We start from the raw sequence: 13,038 nt of genomic DNA on the forward strand, positions 1-13,038 counted from the left end.
CTTCACCACCTGGCTCCCACTTACCTATCCGACCTCCTTGTCCCCTACTGCCCTAACCGTCCCCTCCGATCCTCCAATACTTAACGTCTGACAGTCCCAAAAACTAAACTAAAATCCTTCTGTGACAGAGCCTTCTCCTGCGCATCACTCTGGAACTCTCTCCTTCAGTCTGTCTGTGACTCACCCACATTCCCCATATTTAAGTCTTGTTTAAAAGCTTACCTCTTCTCCCAAGCTCATGACCTTCCCTACCCATAACTGGTTTTCTCTTCTTAATTTTATCCGATTGTTTCTTCCCGTCCCCCTCCCCTCATGTATGTCTTTGCTTGTTCCCTGTAAGCGTCTTTGGGTTTTTGAAAAGCGCTATACAAATTTAATGAATTATTATAAATTATTATTAATCCCCCTCGCTACTGTTGGATTTGGTCCATAATTTGGGAAGCGTGCTAGCCGCGCCTCAATGCAAGAGCCATTGCCAAACACATATTATCCAATTCACTGTTGTTGTTTCTCCATCCACCAGCTTGGCGATCACCCTTTTGCCCTCTTGGCTGTTCTTCTCCTGCCGCTCTCCCTCTGGCACTTCTGCTGGTTTTATCTCCAAGTGTATTTCTTGTAAATGTTTTTCTTCTATTGTTGCACAACCGACCTACATACATCCACTTCACCCTCTATCGCAGATCATCCATTTCATCTTCCTGCCATTTTGTGATTTTGTACGGAATTTCATGAAGTTTTGGGTGTAACATAAACTGTTAGCCTGGACGTGAACTTGTGATCATGCTGCATTGAACAATTTCATTAATATTGAATTCGTTAATGTTCCCTGACTACTTCCCTGCAAAGTTTGTACTTAACACATACCATGTATTTGTTTATTCTTTTCACATTCCATGCACTTACTTTCGTCACATTCTCAATCATGCTTCCAACCATATATTTTCATTGTTAGGCAAAACATTTCCCTCTGTCCAGAACATTCTCCAATAATCCAAGGCGGGTATCTTGCGTCAGGCAACATACGACGTCACGTCTATTCAGGCAATATACCAAAAAACATTTATTTGAAAGTGCAAAAAAAATACCTATCACATCAAGTTATAAAAACATTTCTCATTACCACTTAGTCCATCACATGGTGTCTAGTTATGTCTTTATTTATTGATATGCTTAAAATGTTTCTTTTATTCATTTAGTGTGTGAATATTACTGTCTTATGTACTTTTTTCATTGAGGTGTCAGCATATGTCGAACGGGATCAGGAACTGCTTCAGATGGGTATGCCTCGAGAGCAGCGTCATCTTACAACTCGGAACACAAAGACGCTCTTAAAGCAATGCGAGAGTGAGCGCCCTGCGCGCTGCAGTTGCGCGATCAGACAAAATTAAGATCCCTGCGCACTCAGGTCCACTTGAATTTTGGAAAGTACATCAGGAGTTTAAAAATATTTTCTAAATTTCAGCGACGGCTCTGTCACAATAATGCAACCAGCGCGGTGCCGTTGTGCGGTGGGCGACGCGCTACGGTTGCGCGTTTGGTGGTGCTCTGCAGTTGCGTGATCGGATAAAAATGCGCAAATAAAAAAATGCTTAAAGTCTTGTAATGGATTAAAAAAAATCCATTATTTGTAATGGGAAAATAGATTCGGAATTCGACCGATTTGCTTCTCGAACCGCCTTCTGGAACGGATTGTGGTCGAAAACCGAGGCTTGACTATTATATTCACCTTTGTAGGCCACCAAGTAGGAATATTTTTGTAACAAAACTGTTTAAATTGAGTGATGAAATTAATGGTTTTGGGATTGCTATACTGCCAAAAAAAATCTAGTAGTTTCCAGAGAGCTTTCCCCCCTGAGCTCCCTCCGGGGCGTTGTCCCTGGCCCCCTGCGGCCCCCAATGGGGGCCTGTGCGCCCTGTGACCCCCAATATGGGCCTGTGGCTCTGCAGCCCCCAATAAGGGCCTGTGACCCCTGCAGCCCCCATTGGGGGGGGCCTGCGGCCCCTGGCCCCCTGCGGCAAGTGGATGGGGGCATAAGCCCACCCAATAGGGGGCCTTTAACCCTCCCAGTGGGGCATGCGGCCCCCAGACCCTGGCTAATTTTCAGTGTTTTTTTTTTCATTTGCCGTTCTCATCCCTGATAGATGACGCATTCAACGAAGACTTTGATTTATTTATTATTTATTCCTTGGACACCCTTTCAACGTAGACTCAGATTTATTGATTTAATACTTATTTCTTAGACTTTGAACGTGGCATTTCAACTATGATTTATACACCAGCTTAGTGGCCTAGTGGTAGAGTGTCCGCCCTGAGACTGGAAGGTTGTGGGTTCAAACCCCGGCCGAGTCATACCAAAGACTATAAAAATGGGACCCATTGCCTCCCTGCTTGGCACTCAGCATTAAGGGTTGGAATTGGGGCGTTAGATTGCCAAATGATTCCCGAGCGCGGCACCGCTGCTGCTCACTGCTCCCCTCTCCCCCAGGGGATGGATCAAAGTCACACGGGGATGGGTTAAATGCAGAAGACAAATTTCACCACACCCAGATGTGTGTGTGACGATCATTGGGACTTTAACTTTAGCTTTATTACGCACATGGGGCATGCAGACAGAGAGAGCTGTTTGTATCAGACAAACGGGTGAGGCGCATAATCAGACCCACATGCGTAATAAATACATCCGAGTTGAGATGCCACGTAACTTGCGGATACCTCACTTCCGGGTTAACATTCACATTACCGTAATTTTCGGACTATAAGTCGCTCCGGCGTACAAGTCGCATCAGCCATAAAATGCCCAAAAATGTGAAAAAAAAAACATATATAAGTAGCTCCGGAGTATAAGTCGCATTTTTGGGGGCAATTTATTCGACAAAATCATGAGTCGTGAACGAGCAACAACAGCCTAAACCAGACATAGGCAAACTATGGCCGGCGGGGCCGTTTAATCCGGCCCGCCAAACCTGAATAAATTGTATTATTAATTTTTTTTTGGGTCATTTTCCCTTCAATTACTATGTTTCCCCAGTAGATGGGGAAGCGCCCGCGCATTTATTCCCGGGAGCCGTGTCAGAAAGCTCGGTGCATGCTCACAAGTGCGTGTGCGTACTCAGTAGTACGTAGTAATTTCATCTATCAGTGCCGAATTTCGAGTGTAGGCTGTGACGTCAATATTCTTGTAATTCGCGCGCTGAGTTTTCAGATACAGTGTTACGCTAATGCCACCCACAAACCTTCCCCTGGAATCCTTCCAATAAAATGAGTGGAAAGAAAAGAAAAGAAAGGTGGACACTGAGTGCCGAATTTTAAAAAAGAGTGGGCAATTTGGCTCGACCTGCGTGTGTGAGAAGACGTTCAGCCACATGAACGTCAACAAAGCCTGTCACAGATCTAGGTTAACGGACCGACGTCTCGGCTCTATCCTAAGAATTACCACAACAAATTTTACACCAGACTATGATGCACCAGCAAAAAAGGGAAACCAACAATACTATTGATTTCTTTATTACTTTATTTAGATGTATTCTTTCACTGATTCTTCAAGATGATGTATTTGGTTGTGTTTGAATGTTTGCCGTTGGATGTGATTTCGCCTCATTAGTTAAACATATTTCATAAATCTGACCTACAGGCGCTGAAGTGATGGAAAATGTTATTCATCATAACAGTGTCGTATTTAATAAGAATCACTGATAGTGTTTTTATGGTGACACATTTTTTTAATGCTGTTAATAAATGCATTTGTTTTGAATAAGCTTTTTTTAATATCCATGCTTTAGTATCTACTAAAAGTAAAAACCTTTTATGCAATGACCTTTACATGTCATTTATATTACTTCACACAAACACTACATCCATCTGCTCCTGCTTCGCCCTCCCCGGTCCAAATTTAGAACCCAATTCGGCCCGCAAGTCAAAAAGTGGGCTAAACGATAGGTATGCTAACGTGACATAAACACAAACGAAGAGCTGAGAACGGCCCTGACGTAAAATTCAGAGTTATTCAAAGAACTATTACATAAATAACGCGTTAATAAAACCATCTGTGTCACTCCAATTCATTAAATCCATTGATCGTCCTTTGTCAACAATGTGTGCGCGCCGCTGACGGCCCTTGCACTTCAAAATATTCCACAGGCCCATATAACTATATATAAATTATATATCAAATATCTATTATATAAGCAATAATGTTATCAAACCATCTGTGTCACTCCAAATCATTAAATCCATCTATCGTCCTTTGTCAACAATGGGTGCGCGCAGCTGACGGCGCTTGCACTTCAAAATATTCCACAGGCCCATGTAACGATATAAAAAATTGATATCAAATAACTATTATATAAGCAGTAGTACCGTTTTTTTCCGTGTATAGTGCGCAAAATTTAACTAATTTATTGTCCTAAAATCTGGGGTGCGTATTATACATGGGTACAAAAAAAAAACATTTTAATTTTTTTTTATTTTTTATTTTTTATTTTTTTTTAAAGAAAGTCATGGTACAACAAAACCAACAACAGGACTGACCGACAAAGTCGTGGAACAAAAAGACAGGGTGACATTACCAAAGACAGGAACAGAATGACAGTAACACATGCAATGATCCAACGGTGAGCGAGGGGCAGACAGGACTTAAATACAAAACACGTTACATCGATTGAGGTGACACAGGAAGAGAGGGGCGACGCGAACAGAAACTATGGCAACCTAGACACATAGCAAAACTGGGGACGAGACATGACAAATCTCCCCCGAAATAAAACTCACCTTTCTTCTTGTTTGTTGTCAATCGCGCATCGCATTCAGCCATCCTGCCCAACACACTTAGTCAATAAAATTCATAATTGACGACACATCGTTTGATGCGATGGTGCAATCCTTGATGGTGTGTTATTGTCAAATATTGTTTGTTTTTAATCTCCATCGCGGACCGGACGTCATACGGAGGCCGCCATTACAGATGCGCAGAACGTATGCGCAAGACACGTCAGCTATATTAAGAGCAAGATATGTTTTCTTCCTATTAGTTTCAATTCACAGTTTAATTAGCAGTTTCAATCAGCAAATAACAAAATGCGTATTACAGGTAATATTTTATTTCACAACACTTTGCCTTGTTCCTTTCGTCTCTGCTGTTCACTTCAAACACGCTCCATACGACCGCAATGCTCTTGTATCAGACGCTCGCTCGATCACCTGCTAGTTTCCTGTCTGTCACAATGTACCCTACACAAATCCGAAACATTTGTTGCGGCTCCGAGTCACGACGAGGGGCAAGTTTTGGTTTCCAAGGGTGTTTTTATTCATCTTCAACGTCTCTCCCATACAGATCCGCCTTTTTCACGTCTGCAGCCCATGCGCGCACGGAGCGCGGTGGTGCGTTTAGGGGCAGTTGGAGAAATCAACGCCAACAAAAAAAATTACATCCAGCCTAGTTAAGACCATACCAAAGACTATAAAAATGGGACCCATTGCCTCCCTGCGTGTGTGACGATCATTGGGACTTAAAAAAAAAAAAATTCATAAAAATTGGGTGCGTATTATACATGGGTACAGGCTTTTTTCCAGCACCAGCATGCCATTTTTAGGGTGCGTATTATACATGGGGGCGCATTATACATGGAAAAAACGGTAATCATTTGGCCGCTCACCTTTACCAAGACAATCTAAAACAAGTTAGTGTAGCACATTAGTATTGAGCAGGGTTGTGGACTCGGTTCGGATTCGGGGACTCGGACTCGGTCATTTTTGCCGGACTCGGACTCAGTGCTGATTTTGACAGAGTCCACCGAGTCCGACAATAAAAAAAAGAGGCAAGACGCAGCCAGAGAGTATCAGGTTACAGTCAGCGCGGTAGGAGTTGGAAGAAGCAGTAAAAACTCCACCAAACTCGTCGTAATGACCCGTGATATATGTTATATCCTTACTATTTTCCAGGTTCTTAGATAGCAAGAATAGGTCGGACAACAACGTGAATGATAACTGCTTTATTCCTTACTCACAGTGCGCGTTCACAGGGCGTACCACAACAAGACAGAATGCCCATCCCACTTCCGGGTTTTTTCTACTATGGAATTTGAGTTAGCCCAAAATACACAACATCTCCTCCCCTCACAATGAACGTGCTATATGCATGAATGCGACCAACATAGTCTTATGCACCTATAACTTGACATCTTCAAGATCTATCAATAACTACCATTAAACAATTATCATATATGGTCCAGACAATTATGACAATAATATTCCCATGAAACCCATGGGTAAGGGTGGACTACCCCGAATTATACCGAATTATAGCGAAAAACCGATGTCGTACGGCGTCAGCACTATGTTGTTTTAATAAAAACATGAAGAACTCACGTTTGCGTCAGTCAATTTTAATTTTTATAAAGGATTATTCTCAGTTGATGTCTTTAAATTCATCCGCGTTCTGCCATTGAAGCGGGGTGCATTCAAAGACCTGTCGTACAGACTGAAACGTTTTGTGATCAAATCTTTCATAACGAGAATGATTTGAGTGAATTGATTTGAATGAATAATTGAGAAGAAATTTCAGTTCTGAAGGCTCCTTTTGTCCCAAGCAAAGTGACAGATGGTGGGGAGGGGGGATAAAAATTGTAAAATCAATTCACTCAAATCATTCTCGTTATGAAAGATTTGATCACAAAACGTGCGTGGCTTTTTCTTCTTTGTCTATCGTGTAATGTGTCTCGTCACCGTGGGATAGAGAAAAACGTAATTTCGGTCTCTTTGTGTGTTGTGACATGTGGAGAGATTGACAATAAAGCTGACTTTTGACTTTTTTTTTTGACTTTTTTTGACTTAAATGAACACGTTTGACATTGCTATCGTGTCAGCTTTTAATTATATATTGCGCTGTCATGTTAAAGCAAATTAATAAATGCAACAATATTAATTTGCTTTGAAAATACCTGAGTAATAAAATAAAATGGATGGATGGATTGAGTCGTGGTGGAGGGGTTTGCGTGCCCCTATGATCCTAGGAGCCATGTTGTCTGGGGCTTCATGCTCCTGGTAGGGTCCTAGGTGAGGGGCCAGACAAAGCACGGCTCAAAAAGCCCCTTATGATGAAAAATATATATGGAAACAGATTTCCCTCGCCCGGACGCGGGTCACCGGGGCCCCCCTCTGGAGCCAGGCCTGGAGGCGGGGCTCCAAGGCGAGCGTCTGGTGGCCGGGCCTTCGCCCATGGGGCCCGGCCGGGCAAAGCCCGAAAAGGAAATGTGGGTCCCCCTTCCCATGGGCTCACCACCTGTGGGAGGGGCCAAAGGGATCGGGTGCAGTGCGAGCTGGGCGGCGGCCAAAGGCAGGGACCTTGGCGGTCTGATCCCCGGCTGCAGAAGCTGGCTCTTGGGACATGGAATGCCACCTCTCTGGCTGGAAAGGAGCCCGAGCTGGTGTGCGAGGCAGAAAAGTTCCGACTAGATATAGTCGGACTTGCCTCCACGCACAGTTTGGGTTCCGGTTCAAGCCCTCTCAAGAGAGGCTGGACTCTCTTCCACTCTGGAGTTGCCCACAGTGAGAGGCGTCGAGCCCCCCGGCTGGGCGCCTGCACATTGGGGTTCACCCCGGTGAACGTGAGGGTAGCCTCCCTCCGCCACCAAACGGCAGCTCAGAGTACCCACCCTTCTTGGAGTCCCTGGAGGAAGTGCTGGAGAGCGCTCCTTCTGGGGACTCCCTCGTTCTACTGGGTGACTTCAATGCTCACGTGGGCAATGACAGTGAGACCTGGAAGGGCGTGATTGGGAGGAACGGCCCCCCTGATCTGAACCCGAGCGGTGTTCTATTGTTGGACTTCTGTGCTCGACACGGATTTTCTATAATGAACACCATGTTCAAACATAAGGGTGTCCATGTGTGCACTTGGCACCAGGACACCCTAGGCCGCAGTTCGATGATCGACTTTGTAGTCGTGTCATCGGATTTGCGGCCGCATGTTTTGGACACTCGGGCGAAGAGAGGAGCGGAGCTGTGAACTGATCACCACCTGGTGGTGGGTTGGCTCCGATGGTGGGGGTAGATGCCGGTCCGACCTGGCAGACCCAAACGCTCTGTGAGGGTCTGCTGGGAACGTCTGGTGGAATCCCCTGTCAGGAAGAGCTTCAACTCCCACCTCCGGCAGAGCTATTCACACGTCCCGGGGGACATTGAGTCCGAGTGGACCTTGTTCCACGCCTCCATTGTTGAGGCGGCCGACCGGAGCTGTGGCCGTAAGGTCATTGGTGCCTGTCGTGGCGGCAATCCCCGAACCCGCTGGTGGACACCGGCGGTAAGGGATGCCGTCAAGCTGAAGAAGGAGTCCTATCGGGCCGTTTTGGCGTGCGGGACTCCGGAGGCAGCTGACAGGTACCGGCTGGCCAAGCGGAACGCGGCTTCGGCGGTTGCTGAGGCAAAAACCCGGACGTGGTAGGAGTTTGGCGAGGCCATGGAGAATGACTTCCGGACGGCTTCGAGGAAATTCTGGTCCACCATCTGGCGTCTCTGGAGGGGGAAGCAGTGCAACGTCAACACTGTTTACAGTGGAGATGGCATGCTGCAGACCTCGACTCGGGACGTCGTATGTCGGTGGGGAAAATACTTCGAATACCTCCTCAATTCCACCGACATGCCTTCCATTGTGGAAGCGGGGCCTGGGGACTCTGAGGCGGACTCTCCAATCTCTGGGGTCGAAGTCACTGAGGTAGTTAAAAAACTCCTCGGTGGCAGGGCCCCGGGGGTGGATGAGATCCGCCCGGATTTCTTAAGTGCTCTGGATGTTGTGGGGCTGTCATGGCTGACACGTCTCTACAACATCGCATGGACATCGGGGACAGTGCCTCTGGATTGGCAGACTGGGGTGGTGGTTCCCCTCTTTAAGAAGGGGGACCGGAGAGTGCGTTCCAATTACAGGGGAATTACACTCCTCAGCCTCCCTGGTAAGGTCTATTCGGGGGTGCTGGAGAGGAGGGCCCGTCGGGACGTCGAACCTCGGATTCAGGAGGAACAGTGTGGCTTTCGTCCTGGCTGTGGAACAGTGGACCAGCTCTTCACCCTCAGCAGGATCCTCGAAGGTGCATGGGAGTTCGCCCAACCAGTCCACATGTGTTTTGTGGACTTGGAGAAGGCGTTCGACCGTGTCCCTCGGGAGGTTCTGTGGGGGGTGCTTTGGGAGTACGGGGTACTGAGCCAACTGATAAGGGCGGTTCGGTCCCTGTATCACCGATGCCAGAGTTTGGTCCGCATTTCCGGCAGTAAGTCGGATTCGTTCTCAGTGACTTTGCCAAGGCTGCCCTTTGTCACCGATTCTGTTCATAGTTTTTATGGACAGAATTTCTAGGCGCAGCCGAGTCGTTGAGGGTGTCTGGTTTGGGGACCTCAGCATCGCGTCTCTGCTTTTTGCAGACGACGTGGTGCTGTTGGCTTCTTCAGGCTGTGATCTCCAGCTCTCACTGGAGCGGTTCACAGACGAGTGTGAAGCGGTCGGGATGAGGGTCAGCACCTCCAAATCAGAGTCCATGGTCCTCTATCGGAAAAGGGTGGAATGCCCTCTCCGGATCGGGGATGAGATCCTGCCCCAAGTGGAGGAGTTTAAGTATCTTGGGGTCTTGTTCACGAGTGAGGGGAGGATGGAGCGCGAGATCGACAGGCGGATCGGTGCAGCGTCGGCAGTAATGCGGACTTTGTACCGGTCCGTCGTGGTTAAGAGAGAGCTGAGCCAAAAGGCAAAGCTCTCAATTTATCGGTCGATTTACGCTCCTACCCTTACCTATGGTCACGAGCTATGGGTCGTGACCGAAAGAACGAGATCCCGGATACAAGCGGCCGAAATGAGTTTTCTCCGCAGGATGTCCGGGCTCTCCCTTAGAGATAGGGTGAGAAGTTCGGTCATCCGGGAGAGACTCTGAGTAGAGTCGCTGCTCCTCCACGTTGAGAGGAGCCAGATGAGGTGGCTCGGGCATCTCATCAGGATGCCTCCTGGACGCCTCCCTGGGGAGGTGTTCCGGGCATGTCCCACCGGTAGGAGACCCCGGGGACGACCCAGGACGCGCTGGAGAGACTATGTCTCTCAGCTGGCCTGGGAACGCCTTGGGATCCCCCGGGATGAGCTAGATGAAGTGGCTGGGGAGAGGGAAGTCTGGGAGTCCCTCCTGAAGCTGCTGCCCCCGCGACCCGACCCCGGATAAGCAGAAGAAGATGGATGCATGAATGAATGATGATCACAATTAAGTATAAAGTCTCCTTTGTAATATATACTTCTTGTAGCCTGTACCCAAAAAGAGGAGTTTCTTTGCATCGAGGTTTATGCAAAGAGCTCACGTAATTATATTGTTGCCTTTTGGTGAAGTGAATGAGTGTTCCGTCTGTACGACTGGTCTTTGAATGCACCCTGCTTCAATGGGAGAACGCGGATGGCATTAAATGAGAATAATCCTTTAGAAAAATTTAAATTGACTGACGTATCTGAGTATCTGTTTATTGTATTCGTTTATATGTTTAATAAAGACAAAGCTATCACAAAACTGTTGTAATTATTTAGATTTTGATCTAAATTAGCCTTGAATAAAAACTAAGCAGTCACATGAATTAACAGAAAAAATGGACAGCCGGACTCATGGTCAAGAGGCCGGACTCGGACTCGGTGCAAAAATCCGACCGAGTCCACAGCCCTGGTATTCAGGTCTAGTCTCTAAGCAAGCAGAGGTTTTGCTTACCAGAGCTTAACATGGTCATTTGATGGCGAAAAGCTCCTGACATCAATTTACAAGCAAGCAACTCATTAGTCATATGAGTGAGTTAACCATTGTTTATGATTTTCAGGGAAATTTCTTGCTCACCAAACATGTCTGTTACAGATATGCCCCACCCACTGGCGGGATGAGGTATTATTTCTGAATGGCATACACCGGTTTTGCAACCATATGTTAGATTGTGGGTTCCAGATCATTTAATGGTTTTGTGAATCAATATCAGGTTATGAAAAGGAAAATTGATTCAACTCTATTATTTTGGCATTGTTTTTGTTTTGTTTTTTAAACACAGCTCACATCTAGAGCATGTTTTACATGTGTGAATGTTGACGGTTAATCATTCCAATAAGACGAAAACCAAGCACTTTGTTCCAAGCAGGTATTGTTTGCATCTGATCATTTCATACTTAGCCAAAACTATATCTGTTGATGCATCCTTTAACATACCCAATGGTATGATTTGAGTATATAAGCAGAAAAGATCAATGTATTCTGAACATATTTAGTAACAATGTGCCATTTAATTGAAAGTCGTTTAATATTTAACTAAGAAAATGTTCCAGCAGGAAATTGACTTAATCCAACTGAATTTCTGTGTTTTGTTTTGCAGTTATTCAGTCCCTCATTGCTCTGGTGAACGACCCACAGCCAGAACATCCCTTGAGGGCAGACCTAGCAGAAGAATACTCAAAGGACCGTAAAAAATTCTTGAAGAATGCTGAAGAGTTTACAAAGAAACATGGCGAAAAGCGGCCAATGGACTGATCACTTGAGCATTTAGCCCTCTGTCTCTTTCTCCCTTTACCGCTTACCTGCCCAGGCAAATATTCTTGCTATCTGCCCCCTCCTCGCCACCCATCTCACTCCCTCCCTTATCCTCCCTTATAGTCAGATTCCTCTCTGTTGCTCCCCACACTGCTTAGTCTTGCAGCCAGGGAGCGGTCCTGCTGAAGCGAGCAGTGGTAGCCTGAGCCTCCCTTCCCACCTGTTATGTGGATCAGACCGCTTCCTCTTTCCTCTCCCTCTCACCCTGCCATAGATTTCCGTCACTAACTTTCTACTCTGACATAATGAAAACATGGAGAGTCAAATAGAAATTCTCAAGAGTAATGTCGATTTTCTGTTTGATTATCTTCTATATAAAGTATTGTGTTAAATAGATCTCACATAGTTTTTTTTATGAGATTCGAAACAGTTTGATTAATCATTCTCTTAGCCATATTAGCAGTAACAAATCGAGGAAAAGAAAGAAAATCTTTGCCCTTGTTTTTGTTTTTTCCAAACTGCAGTTCCCTTCGTTACCTCCACTGCTTCTAGACTTGCAATGTATTATTTGGAATTACCCCACGTTTCCACTTACCCAGTTTGACCCTCTGAGTAATGTTGTTCCACATCGGAATTGTTATAAAACTTCTGTATAAAAAAACCCTCCTCAAATACTCTCTGCAGGCTCATTTTAAAGAAAAATATTCACTTGTGTTTTTATGGGTTTGATTAGGTGTACCAAAACATATTCCCTGGGTGAAAAAGATTTTGGCATGACAAATGCCTTGTAGTATTCTTTTAGTACTAAGAATAATTTCGCTTGACACTTTGAGATATCAAATTTCAAAGTAGGAACAACCTGCTTGTTTAATTGGTATGGTTCATCTTTTCACTGCTTGTCATTGCAGTGTAACCATTTTCAATTAGGTTACCCCATTTACTACATTCTGGCAGCAGATCCACTGCTTAGCTTCCCGTGCTAAAAAGGACCTAAATGGGGGGTGGGGGCTTGGGTCAAAGGACTGGCAGATTCTCTCACCTGGCGCGCAATTCAGCTCAACCAGACCACTATAAAGCAAACTGGGAGAGGGGATAGCAGTTCAGGGTTATGCCAAGATAGAAAGGGACTGAGTGGCAACAAAACATGTAACAGCCAGTTGATACGGTTTCAGTTCTTGTTTCATAATAAAGATGGTTAACAATTTTGCCTCACTGCCTGCCTGATAATTAATTAATGGACTCAAATTATAATGTATTGAAAATGAGCAAATCAAAATCCATAAAATGCTGAGCTGTTTTTTCACACATTCGGATCCGAAATGTGAAGTCCATTACAAAGCATTATTGCTAAATGTGTTTTTTCACAGGTAATATCCATTTTCATAAAAGGATGCCTCATTAATTTTGGAATTTCCAGCTTCCATCAATTTATTTTCTACTGCTTATCCGGAGTAGGGGGTAGCAGCTTCAGCAGGGAGGCCCAAACTACCCTATCCCCACCCACTTTGTCCAGCTCATTCT

The 13,038-nt window shown here is 45.5% G+C and overlaps 1 protein-coding gene across 2 annotated transcripts in view; it reads left to right on the top strand.

Moving 5' to 3' along the window:
* The window catches only part of LOC133153764 (ubiquitin-conjugating enzyme E2 L3), a 77,431-nt gene extending 64,702 nt beyond the window's left edge, over positions 1 to 12,729 (top strand). For both annotated transcript variants that reach the window (XM_061277853.1, XM_061277856.1), the window contains one exon: positions 11,363 to 12,729. In XM_061277853.1, coding sequence (XP_061133837.1) covers positions 11,363 to 11,453 — 91 coding nt within the window. In that variant the 3' untranslated portion in view covers positions 11,454 to 12,729. The remainder of the gene's footprint in view (positions 1 to 11,362) is intronic.
* The last annotated feature ends 309 nt before the right edge of the window (positions 12,730 to 13,038 follow it).

This window comes from Syngnathus typhle, linkage group LG5 (genome assembly GCF_033458585.1).
Source record: "Syngnathus typhle isolate RoL2023-S1 ecotype Sweden linkage group LG5, RoL_Styp_1.0, whole genome shotgun sequence".
In the NCBI taxonomy this organism is placed as follows: domain Eukaryota; kingdom Metazoa; phylum Chordata; class Actinopteri; order Syngnathiformes; family Syngnathidae; genus Syngnathus; species Syngnathus typhle.